This window comes from Heterodontus francisci, chromosome 9 (genome assembly GCF_036365525.1).
Source record: "Heterodontus francisci isolate sHetFra1 chromosome 9, sHetFra1.hap1, whole genome shotgun sequence".
Classification (NCBI taxonomy): domain Eukaryota; kingdom Metazoa; phylum Chordata; class Chondrichthyes; order Heterodontiformes; family Heterodontidae; genus Heterodontus; species Heterodontus francisci.
The window spans coordinates 8,255,618-8,273,321 of record NC_090379.1 but is presented as its reverse complement, the minus strand read 5'-3'; the positions used below and the strand labels follow the sequence as shown (position 1 = coordinate 8,273,321).

Sequence of the window (17,704 nt, the reverse complement as noted above, 5' to 3'; positions counted from 1 at the left end):
CCAAGTGATCTCCAGGGACAGGCTAAAATCCAGGTACAAACCCCAGGCAATTTGGAGAAAATCTGGAAGATTCCTTTGTGACCCCCTTCGGCAATTAAAACTAGTCCTGGAGATCACTCTGGCACTGAATCTCCTGAAGTAGCTACCTCTGGTACCAGGTGGTATCCGTCCCAGCCACAAACAGGTCCAACTCTCACTTGAAAGAATTCAGTGAATCGCTGCTTACTACACCAGCCGGAGACTATTCCAGAGGTCGATTATTCTCTGGAAAAAGAACCACCTCCTGATATCTAACCTAGATGTGGCCTTACACGACTTAAAATTGCTACCCTGCTCCTTCCTAATCTATTTAATTGGAACAATCTGTCAACTGGAACATAATCTATTTCCTTTATCATCTGACAAACCTCAAACAAATCACCCTGAAGTCTCCACTTCTCTAAAATGTACCATCTCAACTCTTTTAGCCTACCTTGATAACTAAGATGCTTTACACTGGGGACTAGTCTAGTTGCCCTCCTCTGCACCCTTTCCATAGTCTCAATATCACCCACCATGTGAGGAGACCAAAACAAGATCCAGTATTCCAAGTGAGGTTTTTCACAAAGACAAAATAGTTTGCCTTGTCTTATAATCAATTGTCCTATGAATGCAGCCTATTTGTTTCTCGCTTAGAATAGGAATAGTGAGTTGGCCTGTGCAGATGCAGATACACTGGTTGAATGGTGTGTGGAACATGACAGTTCCTGCAACCATACAAATGTCACGTCAAGGGCGGAACCAGGAGAGATTCTGACGGGGCGTCTCCATTGGAAATTCCATCCTGCCTCCCAGGTTCAGACAGCTCCACTGTGTACCTCTAGCATTTTCTGGATTTAGTTCACAATTGCTTTTTTTCTACCTCTCCTGGCAGTAACACACATCCTCTTGAAGAAATATTCTGAGAAAACAGCACAGAACAGGGGTGTGGTCTGACACAGAAATAGAAAAGCAAGATCAGATTCAGATACCTTCAGAAATCAGACATCAAAGGCACAGTATTCTCCAAGCAATATTTAATTTCTTTTTAAAAAGGCACTTAAAAAAGTTTAACACTGAACACGTAGTTGAAGGATCACAAAGATTCTTGTGTGACTGAAGATGTCACATTGACCATGATTTGATACTAATTCGTAACAGCTATCAAGATAAATGTGTGGTTTTGCTCAGATCTGAGATTATATGACATGAAATATCAGGTAAATTGATCTGTAAAGTCTGGAAATTCCTATGATGTGTTTCACTTTCTGATACACAGTAGAAACAGGTGCTTCTAATGACTTTCCCCCACTCTTCACCAACTTTCCCACCCACTCCTTTCCTGTCACTGCTCATTCTCACCGTGGAGCCCTGACACCCTCCCATAACTCAGCCAAGTGTCGAGTGCCAGCATTTCTTTTGCATTTATTGCCCATCCCTCATTGCCCTTGAGAAGGTGGTGGTGAGCTGCCTTCTTGAACTGCTGCAGTCCATGTGGGGTAGGTATACACACAGTGCTGTTAGGGAGGGAGTCCCAGGATTTTAACCCAGCAACAGTGACGGAACGGTGATACAGTTCCAAGTCAGGATGGTGTGTGGCTTGGAGGGGAACCTGCAGATGGTGGTGTTCCAATGTGTCTGCTGCCCTTGTCCTTCTAGGTGGGTTTAGAAGGTGCTGTCTAAGGAGCCTTGGCAAGTTGCTGCAGAGAATCTTGTGGATGGTACACACTGCTGCCAATCCTATCCTCGTCATCACACACTGCAGGTAGTATCCTCTCTAGCTGATTGTGCAAAGCTGGAACAATCATTAGAGACATCTGCCTGTCACTATTTCTATTGGCATCAATGGAAGAAAAGCTCAGCACAGGTGTGGTTGAGCTGATATCACCTGCTTTAGTCTTTCATCTGAAGATAAAATTACTCACAATAATAAGGCTGCACTATCAAGGTGTCAGTGGGTTAAAGTGACAGGGCCACACTATCGAGAGGTCAGTCAGTTAAAGTGACAGGGCCGCATTATTGAGGTGTTGAGCAGTCAGCCACACTGGGATGGATTTTGTGTAGAAGGCGGGGTTCCCAGTGCCAGGCTGAAAAGGTGGGGTGATACCCGCCTCTGTATTTTCGCAGCTCCCCTGGAACGACACTCTGGTGCTTTCATTTAAACATTCAGGAGCTGGGATCTCCACCCCTTTAGAGACAGGGATCCCCCTCCATAAGTTGCGGGCTTATCAGAGGGCCAACAACTCAGCAGTATCAGCTGCACCACCGGGAGTGGTGACCACTGTTAAGGCCTCGGACCCAGGCACAGTGCTGGAACCCCGGACAAGAGATAGGTGAAGCGGGGTCACCGGGGCCAGTCCATAATATCCTGGCGAGCGGGATCGGACGGTGCAGGGGTGGTTGTGAGGTCCGGGGAAGGGGGGTGCCAGGGGGTAAAGCTGGTGAGATCCTAGCAGTGGCAAGATCAGATCCTTAACTGCCCATTAATAGGCCACTGAAGGGCGTCAAATGGCCTCTGGGAAGGAAGGCTATCATCAGCCTCTCTCATCCCCTGGAAGATCACTTGGTGATGGGGAGGTGATACTCCATACCATCCCTGTCTCCTTCCCCGTGTGTGTGTGTCTGTGTGCATGTGTGTGTGGCTGTCTGTCTGTGTTTGTCTGTCTGTCTGTGTGTGTGTCTGTGTGCGTCTGTGCGTGCGTGCGTCTGTTTGTGTGTCTGCGTGTCCCTGTGTGTGTCTGTGTCTATGTGAATCTCTGTGTCAGCGTGTGTGTGTCTATGTGTGTGCCTGTGTGTGTGTCTGTGTGTCTCTGTGTCTCTCTGTCAGTGTGTGTGTGTCTGTGTGTCTATGTGTGTGTCTATGTGTGTGTCTGTGTGTCTCTCTGTCAGTGTGTGTGTGTCTGTGAGTCTCTGTGTGTGTCTGTGTCTGTGTGAGTCTCTGTGTCTGTGTCTGTGTGTGTGTGTGTCTATGTGTGTGTCTGTGTGTCTCTGTGTCTCTCTGTCAGTGTGTGTGTGTCTGTGTGTCTGTCAGTGTCTGTGTGAGTCTCTGTGTCTGTGTGTGTGTGTGTGTGTGTGTGTGTCTATGTGTGTGTCTGTGTGTCTCTCTGTCAGTGTGTGTGTGTCTGTGTGTTTCTGTGTGTGTCTGTGTGAGTCTCTGTGTCTGTGTGTGTGTGTGTGTGTGTGTGTCTATGTGTGTGTCTGTGTGTCTCTCTGTCAGTGTGTGTGTGTCTGTGTGTCTGTGTCAGTGTGTGTGTGTGTCTGTGTCAGTGTGTCAGTGTGTGTGTGTCTGTGTGTGTGTCTGTCTCTGTGTCTGTGTGTGTGTCTGTGTGTGTGTCTCTGTGTCAGTGCATGTGTGTCTCTGTGTCAGTGTGTGAGTGTCTGTGTGTCTCTGTGTCAGTGTGTGTGTGTCTATGTGTGTGTGTGTGTGTGTGTGTATGTGGACATGTACATGATCAAATTACAGCCCCTGAGAAATGATCCAATCACCATTCCTGAGAAACCATCAAATCAGAGTCTGTGAGAAGATATTCATTTCAAACCACAATTAAAGGCATTTCATTGCAATGCTACATTTCTCTAAATCACATTATCTGCATATATATATTACACAATATATTTCTCTCCACACAATATTTGGCAGTACAATCCAATAGCTCAAAATATTTTAACAATTTTTGATTTTGTTTTAACATGAGGAATGTCAGAACTGGTAAAGGATATACTCAGTATCAGTGCCAAACACTCCCCGGTCAAGTACAGCACAGCGTTAGATATAGAGTAAAGCTCTGCTTTGTGACACCCTGAGGGCAGGAATGATGCCACATTTCACTGCTGAATGACTGAACAATTTTCCTCTGTTCACCAATTGTAACAAATCCATTACAAAGTGACTAGTGATGTCCCACTAGGGCCTGTGCTGGGGCCTCAGCTATTCAATATATATACTAATGCCTTAGGCAACACCACAGAGAGCCGTATATCCAAGTTTGCCAATGACACAAAGACTGGTGATATAGAAAGTATATAGATGGGAGCATAAAATTACAAGGAGATATTGATAAATTAAATGAGTGGGCAAAACTGCGGCAAATGCATTTCAGTGCAGTTAAGTGTGAGGTCAGACATTTTGGACCAATGAGGATAGATCCAAATGTTTTTTAAATGGCGAAAAACTACAAACAGTGAAGGTCCAAAGATATTTAGGGATATATGTGCACAGAACACTAAAATGCAGTGGTCATGTACAAAAAAATAATCAAAAAAGCTATGTACTGTTAGCATTCATAACAAGAGGGCTAGAATATAAAGGGGAGGAAGTTTTGCTACAGCTAAAAAGAACCCTGGCTCGACCACTTCTGCATTAACGTGTAAAAATGAGAGGTGATCTCATTGAAACATACAAGATTCTAAAAGGGCTTATCAGGGTAGACACAGAGAGGTTGTTTCCCCTGGCTGGGGAATCTAGAATAGAGGACCACAGTCTCAAGATGGGGGGGGGGGGGGGGGGGGGCGATCATTTAGGACTGAGATGAGGAGACTTTTATTTTATTTTTTTATTTAGAGATACAGCACTGAAACAGGCCCTTCGGCCCACCGAGTCTGTGCCGACCATCAGCCACCCATTTAGACTAATCCTACACTAATCCCATATTCCTACCACATCCCCACCTTCCCTATATCCCCCTACCTATACTAGGGGCAATTTACAATGGCCAATTTACCTATCAACCTGCAAGTCTTTGGCTGTGGGAGGAAAACGGAGCACCCGGCGAAAACCCACACGGTCACAGGGAGAACTTGCAAACTCCGCACAGGCAGTACCCAGAATCGAACCCGGGTCCCTGGAGGCTGCGGTGCTAACCACTGCGCCACTGTGCCGCCCTATTTTTTTCACTCAGACAGTTGTGAATCTTTGGAATTCTCAACACCAGAGGGCAGCTGCTCCATCATTGAGGGTATTCAAGGCTCGGATCAACAGATCTTTGCTCTCTCGGGGAATCAAGGGATATGGGGAGTGGGCGGGAAAGTGGAAAATCAGCCATGATCTTATTGAATGGCAGAACAGACTCGATGGGCTGTATGACCTACTCCTGCTCCTATAACCTTAAAACCAGAAACGTGTCATTCAGGAGAGAAATTAGGAAACATTCCTTCATGCAAAGTGTGGTAGAAGTGTGGAACTTATCTCTCACAAAAAGCAGTAAATGCTAGCTCAATTAATACAGTTAAATCTTAAATCGATAGATTTTTGCTAACCAACAATATAAAAGAATAAGGAGTCAATGCGGTTGGATGGAGTGAAGATTCAGATCAACTATGATATCACTGGATGGCAGAACAGGCTCAAGGGGCTGAATGGTCTCCTACTGTGCCTATGTTCCTATGTCAACAACTAGTGAACAGAGGAAACCATCGCCCACCATTCAATAACACTCACTTGCCTTCCCTGCGCCTCGCTCTCTGAGTGGGGCTGTCAGCTTATATTGAATTCTGGATAGTATTCTGTTGTGACTGCTTTAGAAACTGACTCCAGACTGTCTCAAACTCAAGATGCTTGACATTCATTGCTTCAACTAGATTCTCATCCTGGCTGCAGAGAGCACCTGATCATCAATAAGAAGCTATCGTGTGAATAAATGCCCATTTTTACTGGAATGGTCAGACTCTAGCTTGCTGAATCACAGTGTGATTGCTCAACAACCTAGAGATTGAGTGAAGGACCCAACAAGGTGATGGAAGGCAAGGCTTGCTCTGTGTAATTCTCTCTTTTGATTCACAGCATTCCCTGTCATTTATCATTCCCTATGATTCGCAGCTCAATGTTCCTGGAACAAGGGAGAAATTATTGAGAAAACTTTTTAGCATTCCATCATGTTGTCAACTGCACCTGATGTCCTTTAGGGAAGGAAATCTGCTGTCCTTACCTGGTCTGGCCTACATGTGACTCCAGACCCACAGCAATGTGGTTAACTCTTACATGCCCTGGAAATGGCCTCACAAGCCCCTCAGTTCAAGGGCAATTAGGGATGGGCAATAAATGCTGGCCTGGCCTGCGACGCCCACATCCTATGAAAGAATTTAAAAAAAAATGTGGTCTCAAGATTAAAATTAAATGGGATTGGGAGCCAATCCTAACCCAATGCTCCTCCTGCTCTTTTCCCATATGGACAGTGTCCAGGGGTAGAGGTAGTTAGATAGGTACTCCAGCACATTAAGTCTACGCAGCCTCTCCTCACCCAACCACTGTCAGCAGAGTTCCTGAGAATAAATTGTAAGAGTCATTTCCAGACATAATGCAACCAGTGGGAGCCTTGAGTGCTGGGAATGCATGCAGAAATTTATAAATCATTCCCAGCACAACATCAAGTTTCCAATCTGAGCCTGTTGAAAATTCCTCCTCACTTTTATGTGCAGCCTGTTCAATTGGAAAGATGAGGTAACATTGAATATTGGTAATCACAGGAAGATCTTTAGTCAATCCCTGGACAGTTTTCACTGGTGACATGTTCCATTCTAATCACAGATGACCCCAAAATCTGTCCATTTCTCAAACTGCAGCTCTCAGATCTGTTTCTGCTGAAGACGGTGCTGTTTCGGCTGATGGTGGGGCTGTTTCTGATGCATTGCAAGTCTCGCAGGAGTTCCTGCCTCACGCTTTCGCAGGAGAACATGTAGAGGATCGGGTTTGTAGCACTGTTGACCGTGCAGAGGCAAAGGAACCCAGTGGAGGCCATGTAGATCTTCTGCTCAAACCAGCAGCTATCCTTGTACAGCGAGAAGACGATGGCTCTGCTGAGGAGGATGATGTGGTAGGGGGCGAAGCAGACGAGGAAGATGACTATCACGGCGATGGCCAGGTACTTCACCTTGGTCTTCTCACGGGAGTTGAGGCACAGGCTGTCCTGGATCCTTCGGAAAATCATCAGGTTGGTGATGGCCATGATGAGCAAGGGGATGCAGAAGCCCACGCAGAACCTGGCGTAGTTGAACTTGGCCACTAGCAGAGGCATGGGGAAGGTCTCAAAACACGAGTCGTTCTTGGCCTGACTACTCTTTACCCCCGACAGGAAGAAGACAGGCAGGTGGGTGACCATTACCAGCAACCAGATGCCAATGCACACCATCACAGCCGTCGTTCGACACCGACGCCATCGTGCCTCGATGGGGTGGAGAACCACCAGGCAGCGGTCAACAGAGATGCAGCAAAGGAGCAGGATGCTGATGTACAGGTTGTTGAAGAAGATGAAGCCAGTGAGCTGGCAGGCAGTATTGCTCTGTGTCCACCTGTTCTGGTTCTTTACATAGATGATCCACTGTGGGATGGTGCCCAGGTAGACCAGGTCGGACAGCGAGAGGGTGAACAGGTAAACCGACAGCACGTTCTTCCTCCAGATCTTCAGCACAGATAGACACAAGGTCAGTAGGTTGGCCGGGACCCCAATGATAAACACCAGGCTGTAGACGGAGACCAATGGCATCACCCCAAGATTGTAGGTGATGTTGCAGGCCTGCGCTGTACTGTTGTTGATGTTGCTCATTGCAAGGCTAACGCTGGGACCATCCTATCTGTGGATTGCAGGCTGCATCCTGAAAGCAGAGAAAACCCTTAGTTTAAACATGAATAGGCAGACACATTTCCTTTCGCCTTTTCCCAATTTCCTTCCCCTTATTTACTTACTCCCCTCCCCCACGCTCCATTTCCAAAGCTGTTGGCTTTTGCTTTGAAGAAGCTCTTACAGCAACAGGAGAGGAGCTGTCCGGCCAATCCATCTGGTTCCACCATTATGTTTGTCATGGCAACTCATAAGAATATAAGAAATAGGAGCAGGGGTAGGTCGAGCCTGCTCTACCATTCAATATGATGTTGGCTGAACTTCAACACCAACTCCACTTTCCTGCCCAATCCCCATGTACCTCGATCCTTTTAGTTCCCTTTCTTTAAAATGTAATCTCCTTCCCTCAGTCCATTGGCACCACCTGGAGGGGCATCATTCAGAGAAGATTACTCACCTGCAAGATCTCCCAATTTGCCTCACTGCTTTGAGTCCAGGAAATCTAATACATCTAATTGGGGAAACATCTGCCACTGTTTCCTAAATAACCTCAAAGCTCCATGAACTTCCTCTCCCCCACAACACTGGCTTCAAGACACTGGTCCTCAGTTGCAACTTCCCTCCCCAGCCTCATCCTCAACTTTTACCTGAGTAACTCTCTCCAACCATGAGTCACAACCTAGACACTCCATTCTGAATTCCTGCCCATCTCTTTTCTCTCAATCAAAAGGCCAATCAAAAACAATGACAACTTGCATTTATATAGCCCCTTTAATGAAGCTAAACATTCCAACTTGCTCGACAAGAGCATAATCAATCAACAAAATTGACACTAAGCCACCGAAGGAGATATCAGGAGAGGAAAAGATTCAGGGGTGGAGCAAAGAACAGAAAACACAATTTCAAAAAATGGCTTTAGGAGTAAGGAAGGGAGGTAGAACAGAAAGTGATTTTGGCAGGAGGTTCAGACTGCAGTGGTCATTACCATAAGATTACTTTATTAGATAAGATTTGCCTCCTTTAAGATGATCTTTAAAACCTACCTTATCTAAACACAGGAACATAGGAAATAGGAGCAGGAGTAGGCCATTCGGCCCCTCGAGCCTGCTCTGTCATTCAACTAGATCATGGCTGATCTTCTACCTCAACGCCATTTTCTCACACTATCCCCATATCCCTTGATATCTTGATATCTAGAAATTATCGATCTCTGTCTTGAACATACTCAAAGACAGCCCTCTCGGGTAGAGAATTCCAAAGATTCCCCATCCTCTAAGTGAAGAAATTCCTCTTCACCTCAGTCCTAAATGGACTACCTCTTATTCTGAGACTGTGCCCCCTGGTTCTAGATGCCCCAGCCAGGGAAAACATCCTTCCTGCATCAGTCCTATAAGAATTGTGTATGCTTGAATGAGATCACCTCTCATTCTTCTAAACTGTAGAGAACACAGGCCAAGCCTCCTCAATCTGTCCTCATAGGACAATCCCACCGTCCCATGAATCAGTATTTCCTCTATGGCAAGAAGACCGAAGCTGTACATAATACTCTAGGTGCAGTCTCACCAAGGCTCTATACAATTGCAGCAAGACTTCTTTACTCCTGTACTCAAATCCTCTTGCAATAAAGACTGACTATTAACAAACTTGAAACATCTCATTAATGGGAATTAAGTTCACAATTCTGAGCACATGCTACTCTGTGCTTAGTTATCTGATCTCATCCTGACAGCAATGGGAACATCAACTGTACTCAGCACCCTGGCCTAGTGGGATGGAGAATTCAGTCAAGGTCCCTGCACCTTCCTAATTGCTTGTACAACTCTATCAAATTTCCCCTCAATCTCCTTTGCTCCAAGGGGAACAACTCCAGCTTCTCTAACCTAACCTTGTAGCTAAAATTCCCCCATCCCTGGAACCATTCTGGTAAATCTCCTCTGCATTCTCTCAAGGACCCTCACATCCTTCCTAAAGTGTGCAAACCAGAACTGGATGCAATACTCTAGTTGTGGCCTAACCAGAGCTTTATACGGGTTCAGCATAATTTTCCTGCTTTTGTAGTCAATACCTCTATTTATGAAGCGCAAGATCCCACATGCTTTGCTAATTACTCTCTCAATATGAACTGCCACCATCGAAGATCTATGCTTATGAACCCCAGGTCTCTCTGTCCTTGCACACTTGTTAGAACTGTGTGATTAAGTCTATATTGCCTCTCCCTATTCCTTCTGCCAAAATGTATCACCCCACGCTTCTTTGTATTAAATTCCATCGGTCATTTGTCTGCCCTTTCTGCAAGTCTATCTGTGTCCTGTGCAGTTGATTGGTATCATCCTCACTGTTTGCCACATTTCCAATTTTGGTGGCATCGGCAAATTTTGAAATTCTACTCTGTATTTATATCTAGCAAAATAAGCAGTGGTCTGAGCACTGACCCTCGGGGAACACCACTGTCTATCATCCTCCAGTCTTAAAAACAACCATTTACCATGACTCGAGCTTTTCTGTCCTCAAGCCAATTTTTTACCAATGTTGACACTGATTCTCCTATTCCATGAACCTCAATTTTGTTAGCCAGTCTTTCATGTGGTACTTTGTCAAACACTTTCTTAAAATCAATATGGACAACATCCACTGCATTCCCCTAATTAAACTTCTCTGTTACTTCATCAAAACATTCAATTAGATTAGTCAAGCACAATCTGCCTTTTACAAATCCATGCTGGCTCTCTTTAATTTACTCAAACCTCTTCAAGTGCCCATTGATTTTTTTCCCTGATTATTGTTTCCAAAACCTTACCCATCGGTGATGTTAAACTGACCAGCCTGTAGTTGCTATTTGCCACTCTCCTCTGGCAGCTCCCCCATATCTGGGGAAGATTGGAAGATTTTGGCCAGCCCTTCTGCTCTCTCTATTCCCAATTTCCTTTCGCTTCCTGGGATGCAAGCCATCCGGATCAGGTGACTTATCCACTCTAAGCTTAGCCAGCCTTTCCAGTACATCCTGCCTATCAATTTTCACCCCATTCTTTACCTCGATCATCTCCGTTTCTTCTGACATTTTGTCAGATCCTCTTCATTACTAAATACTGATACAAAGTACTCATTAAGTATTCCAGCCTTGTCCTGCACCTCTAAGCATATATCACCCTCATTGTCCCTAATAGGACCCAATCCTTACTACCCACTTACTATTTTCATGTCGGTAGAAGATTTTTGCGATCCCTTTTACATTAACTGCCAGTCTATTCTCATATTCTCTCTTTGCCAGTCTTATTGTCCTCTTCACCTCCCCTCTCAACTTATTGTATTTGGCCTGGTTCTTGCTTAAGAATTCACCTGACGTGCATCATATACCCTCTTTTATTGTTTCACCATATTCTCAACTCCCTTGTCATCCAAGGAGTCTTGGCTTTGGTTCCTCTTGTTGGAATGTATCTAGCCTGTACCTGAAACATCTCCTCCTTAAATATCACTCATTGATTTGTTAACATTTTCCTGTCAGTCTTTGGTTCCATTTTACACTGGTTAGATCCCCTCTCATCCCATTGAAGTTGGCCCTCTTCCAATTTAAAAGTTCTACTTTAGATTGTTCCTTGCTCTTTTCCATTACTAATCTAAACCTTATGGTCCAATGGTCATTCTTACCCAAATGTTCCCCCACAGGCACTTGGCCGCACTTCATTCCTCAGCACCAGATTCCTGCAATGCCTCCTTCCTAGTTGGACCGACAACATACTGATCAAGGAAGCTCTCCCGGACACATTTCAGAAATTCCTCCCCCTCCTTACCCTTTACTCTAACATTATCCCCATCGATATTTGGGTAAAGTCTCCCAATATCAGTACTCTATTGTTCTCGCACAGATTTGCTCCTCTAACTCTCTCTCTCTCTTACACTCACTATTTGGATCCTATAGAATACCCCAGTAGTGTGATCATACCCTTTTTGCTTCTCAACTCTAACCAAATGAATTCTGTCTTTTCCCCCTCAAGGATATCCTCTCTTTCAAACACTACAATATCTTCCCTAACAAAAACAAGAAATGCTGGATTCACTCAGCAGGTCTGGCAGCATCTGTGGAAAGAGAAGCAGAGTTAACGTTTCGGGTCAGTGACCCTTCTTCGGAATATCTTCCCTAATCTGTACTGCCAAACCAGCTCCCTTTTATTTTCCCTAACTTTTCTGAACATTTTGTATCCCTGAATATTAAGAGCCCAGTTCTCACCATTTGGAATTGGAAATAAAGGGCTGAATTTTACAAGCCCCTCGACAGCGTGGGTCAAGGTGGTGGGTGGGGGGGGGCCATAAAATTCTGCAGGGAGAGGCCCGCCTCGACCCCACTGTCGAGAAGGGCGCGCCACATATTAGCAGCGGCGTGGGGACCCTCAGTGCGGCCCACCCGCTGCTTGGCGGCGGGACCTTCATCTAAATATATAAATACACATAACTAAGATGCAAGTGTACTTACCTGCTGGCGGCAGCCGTCCCACACCAATTTCATGGCCGCCGATTGCAACTTTCGCGTCTTCAGAACTCCGTACGGAGGTCCGAGGCGAGAAGCTGGTGAGGAGGGGGGATGAGTAAAATTTTCAGGGCGAGAGTTGAGGGGGGAGCAGGGAAACACTTCATCCACTTCAATCCCTTTCTCTCTCACTATCCCCATATCCCTTTATGTCATTTGTATTTATAAATCTCTCGATCTCTGCTTTAAACATACTCAATGACTGAGCTTCCACAGCCCTCTGGGATGGAGAATTGCAAAGATTCACAACCCTCTGAGTAAAGAAATTTCTCCTCATTTCGGTCCTAGGTGGCTTCCCCCTTATTTTGAAATTGTGTCCCTTGGTTCTAAACTCCCCAACCAGGGGAAACATCTTAGCTGCATCTACCCTGTCTGTCCCTAGAAGTATTTTGTAGGTTTCAATGAGATTACCTCTCATTCTTCTAGAATACAAGCCCAGTTTCTCCAACCTCTCTCCATAAGATAGACCCACCATCCAGAGAACAAGTCTGGTGAACCTTTGATGCACTCCCTCGATGGCAATAATATCCTTCCTAATGTATGGGGACCAAAACTGCACACAGTACTCCAGGTGCGGTCTAACCAAGGTTCAATACAATTGAAGCAAGACTTCACTACTCCTGTACTCAAATCCTCTTGCGATAAAGGCTTACATACCATTAGCCTTCCTAATTGCTTGCTGCACCTGCATGTTAGCTTTCAGTGACTTATTGACAAGGACATCCTTTGTACATCTACACTACCATTTAAAAAATACTCTGCACATTGTTCCCCCTACCAAAGTGGATAACTTCACATTTTTCCACATTATATTCCATCTGCCATGTTCTTGCCCATTCACTAAGTCTGTCCAAATCCCCTTGAAGCCGCTTTGCATCTTCCTCACAACACACATTCCCACCTAGTTTTGTGTTATCTGCCAACTTGGAAATTTTACATTTGGTCCCCACATCCAAATCATTGATATATTGTGTGAACAGGTGGGACCCAAGTACTGATCCATGCGGTACCCGAGTAGTCACAGCCTGTCAACACGAGAATGACCCGTTTATTCCTACTCTCTGTTTTCTGCCTGTTTCTGTCCTTAATCCATGCCAGTATATTAACTCCTATCCCATGTGCTTTAATTTTGCTAACCAACCTCCTGTGGGAGACTTTATCAAAAGTCTTCTGAAAATCCAAGTATACTACGTCCACCAACTCCCCTTTATCAATTCTGTTAGTAACATCCTCAAAAACTCCAACAGGTTCGTCAAACATAATTTCTCATTCATAAATCCATGTTGACTTTGCCCAATCAGATCATTATTAACCAAGTGCCCATTTATTACATCCTTTAGAATAGATTCTAGCATTTTCCCAATGACTGATATAAGACTAACAGGTCTGTAGTTCTCTGTTTTCTCTCTCCCTCCCTACCTAGTGACAGAATTAAATATCAGACAGCCATAGGGCATATAGCATGTTAGCTGTAACTCATTGGGTAGCACCCTTTTCTTTGAGTCAGGGGACTGTGGGGTCAGGTCCCACTCTGGAGGTTTGAGCTGTATTGTTGGAGGTCCTGTCTTTTTGATGAGATGATTAAACAGAGGCTCTCTCAGATGAAAGTAAATATCCCATGCTACTATTTTGAGAAAGAACAGAGAAGTCTTCCCTGATGTCCTGGTCAATATTTATCCCTCAATCAACATCACTAAACCAGATGATCTGGTCATTATCACATTGCTGTTTGTGGGAGCTTGCAAATCGGCTGTTGCATTTGTTACATTACAACAGTGACTACACTTCAAAAGTACTTCATTGGCTGTAAATCGTTTTGGGACGACCTGAGGTTGTGAAAGGTGCTATAGAAATGCAAGTCCTTCTTTTTTCTTTTTAACACTTACTCATGTTGGCTTGACCTCAGCAACTAGTGAAATATGATCATGTGCATAATGATCCCAACACCATCTTAACTTGACAGCTCTAATTCATGTCTTTCATCTCCAAAAGAGCCTTCAAGCATGCTGCAGGAGGTGGTCCATGAGGACAGTGATGACTTCTCTAAGGGGGTCACTCCCTTTATGCATGTACAATCCCAGGACTCAATCAGAGCATACACCAGTGGGGTCAATAAGGCAGATAGTTGGGTTTTCACCTGTCAATTCACACATTACAAGTGAGGAACAGCAGATGGTGGAGTCAGGAACAGCAGTAAGAGTCAAGTCAGAGAGCACAGGACACTCCTGGAGAAGCAGCAACGAATGTGCGATGTACTGGCAGGTTTTCAAGCTGCACTCTGCATGCTTGCAGAGATATTGGAGGAGTCCGTCTCAAGCACGAGTGGCAGGATGTCGCAGGCCTTTCCAGTGTTGCCTTCCTCTATGGAACGAGTGATCTGCATGGAGCATCAAACTCGAACTTACATGAGTGCCTGCAGGCCCTCAGCAATGACTTGTACACTATGAATGGTGCCTTAAACAGCATTGATGATAGGCCTAGCCAATTCATTGCCCCACTGATCTGCAGCAAAGTACTCTCCAGCTCATTGCTAGCAGGGAAGAGTGGATGAGAGGAATGATGGTGAAAGGACACCCAGAATTGGGGATTTAGCTCAAAGCACGTCCCCGCCCCAGCACCTGCCTCATTCAGATCCCCACATGCTGCTTCCTGCCCTGATGACCGAGTCTGCCCCTGCACAGGTGGTGCTGTCTTTGGTGGAGCCCTCCTGGGATCTGAAACCCAGAGGCCGTTGTCCATGAGCATCTCAGCTGTCAGAGCAGGGATGTGAGCAGCACAGGGGTTGCATCAAGTAGAAGTGCTGAAAAGAGGAAGTGTAAAGATTTCACTGCTTCAGGGTATGCACATGGGTGTGTTTCGCAATGTTAGATTGGTAAGTTTCCGTGTTGTATGTGAACCACATAATATTATTTGTTTCCACCACTACCCTGTGCTGCCTGGCAAGAGTCTTTTCACATGTGATGAATGGGAAGACATGAATTGACATCAAGCAATGTGGCTGTGAAAGGGAGGTTTGGTTGTTTGCAGGACTGCTTTGTATTGGGGAAAAGGGTGAAAAGGGCAGTGGCTTTTGCAGGTGACTGTCAGATTGGTGGACTTGTGAAACCGAGGGGAACCTTACAATAATGAGGATATCCTGGGCAGCAATGTGCACAGCTGATGGTGCAACATGTTCTTCCGCCTCCATTTCGGAATCCCCATAAGAGGGTCTGTGCTCTGTGCTTCTTTCCACCTGCAGGTGCAATCCTTGCTGCTGTGCTATGTTGTGCAGAGCACAGCAAACCAGGGTCTTTCTGAAGACCATAGCTTGTGCGTACTAAAGGGTACCTCCAGATCTCTCCAGGTACCTGACGTGCATCTTCAGCACGCTGATAGCTTGCTCAATAACACATCGGGTTGTCATATCGCTTTCACTGTGTCGCTTATAGCCTCATTGGTTGGGCTCATCACGGATGTCATTAGTCATGTTTGCAGTGGGTATCCCTTGTCTCTGAGGAGCCAGCTGGTAATTCACCTTCGAGATTTGTAGGGTTCAGGGAGGATGGACAGCCACGGGATGAAAGCATCATGGCAGCTGCCTGGGAATCATGTGCACACCTGCATAAACATCTTTCTGTGGTTACACACCAGCTGCACAATGACGGAGTGGAAACTCTTGCAGTTGGTGGGTTCTGCTGGGTAATCTGGGGGTGCTTATCCCCAGAGATTTGCTCATATGCAGCCTAATGCACTGCAGTTAAATGCGGACATTGGTGGGTAGATGCAGCTTCCTAACTTGCTGTCAATTTCTGCGCTTTTAAACTCTCTACCCGCTCCCAAACCCACACGTTCCTGCAAGTTAAAACTCAGCCCAATATTCCAGCTGGGATCTAACCAGTGAACTATAAAAGGCTAGAAACACAGAAACATAGAAAATAGGAGCAGGAGTAGGCCATTCGGCCCTTCGGGCCTGCTCCGCCATTCAAAAAAGATCATGGCTGATCGTCTAATTCAGTACCCTGTTACCGCTTTCGTCCCATATCCCTTGATCCCTTTGGCATTAAGAAATATACCTGTCTCCTTCTTGAATATATTGTCATAACTTTCTTTGTACTCTATCAATCCCTTTTAAATAAATCCATGGGAACATCTTTGTAACCTCAGGAGAAAGAAGCTGCTGTTCACGATATGGGGTCAATGAGAGGGAACCTCATTTGCATGTGTACAGCGGGCAGCCTGAAGCATAATCTGGATGCCCTCCTGGTCCACACTGCTGGAACCTACAGGTCCTGTCCCCATCTGGGTGGAGGGAGCCCTTGGCTCCCAGCGTAGCAGAGTGAACCCATCAACATTTACTGACTCTTCCCTAATCTTGGACCCCAAACTCCTAACATCTCATTGTACAGTGCAAACAGCTTGGACAGGAGGAATAGATGATTGAGAATTATGTATCATTGAAGTGAAAATAGCAGAGCAAGAATCAGGAAGATTGATGGAGAAAGGGAAGACAAGGGCAAGCCGAACTAACTTGTATAAATTGTATTGTTACTTTTTAAAGACATATTTTAAGCCGTATTACTACAGTTTCAGATTCCCTAGGGCCCTGTTGTCTTTCCTACTCTGTTTCAAGGGTCCTCCAGTGTTCAGTCCCCCCCTTCTTTACTTCAGGAGCCACCTCCACTCATCATTTAACCCCAATCTACGCTTTTACTGATGATTTCATTCCATATTCCCTCTTGTAAACTCTCTCCTGCACTCCTCAACACAGTGGAATTTCCTCATCATTTCTCATGTAAGCTGAATCGTGGGGCAAGGGATCAAATTTGGGAAGTATGGTAAATCAAGGAGTAGAGACAAGGCAAGAGAGAAAGGTATTAATATGGGAAATGATAAACAGACTGTGACAGGAAGGGAAAGAGAGAGTACAAATCTAAGAGTAAATCAACAGATAAGGTTAGAGGTTACAAAAACAATAAAAGGACAAAACTAAAGGTTCTGTATCTGAATGCACGTAGCATTCGAAACAAAACAGATGAACTGAGAGCGCAAATAAAAACAAATAAGTATGATCTGATAGCCATTACAGAGACATGGCTGCAGGATAACATAGATTGGGACCTGAATATTGAAGGGTACGTGGCATTTAGGGAGGACATGAAGCTAGGAAAATGTGGAGGGGTAGCTCTGTTAATTAATGATGGTACGAGCGCAACAGAGAGGGATGACCTAAGTTCAGGAGACCAGGATGTAGAAGCAGTTTGGGTAGAGATGAGAAATCATAAAGGCAAGAAGTCACTTGTGGGAGTGGTGTACAGGCCACCTAACATTAACCAGACTGTAGGACGGGGTATAAAGGAAGAAATAATGGCAGCTTTCAGAAAGGTACAGCAATAATTGTGGGGGATTTTAACCTACATATAGACTGGAAAATTCAGATGGGCAGAGGTAGCCTAGATGAGGAGTACATAGAATGTTTTCAGGATAATTTCTTGTAACACAACATTCTGGAGCCAACCAGAAGAGCAGGCGATACTATACCTGGTATTGTGCAACAAGATAGGATTAATTAATGATCTCACAGTTAAGGCGCCCCCCGGTCACAGCAATCATAGTATGACTGAATTTTACATTC

General features: G+C 45.2%; 1 protein-coding gene across 10 annotated transcripts in view; it reads right to left on the bottom strand.

Annotated features, from left to right (window-relative positions):
- Positions 1 to 1,047: 1,047 nt before the first annotated feature.
- Positions 1,048 to 17,704, bottom strand: part of LOC137373565 (probable G-protein coupled receptor 132) — a 113,116-nt gene continuing 96,459 nt past the window's right edge. For all 10 annotated transcript variants that reach the window (XM_068038512.1, XM_068038511.1, XM_068038513.1 and 7 more), the window contains one exon: positions 1,048 to 7,605. In XM_068038512.1, the coding sequence (XP_067894613.1) occupies positions 6,489 to 7,556 (1,068 nt within the window). In that variant the 5' untranslated portion in view covers positions 7,557 to 7,605 and the 3' untranslated portion in view covers positions 1,048 to 6,488. The remainder of the gene's footprint in view (positions 7,606 to 17,704) is intronic.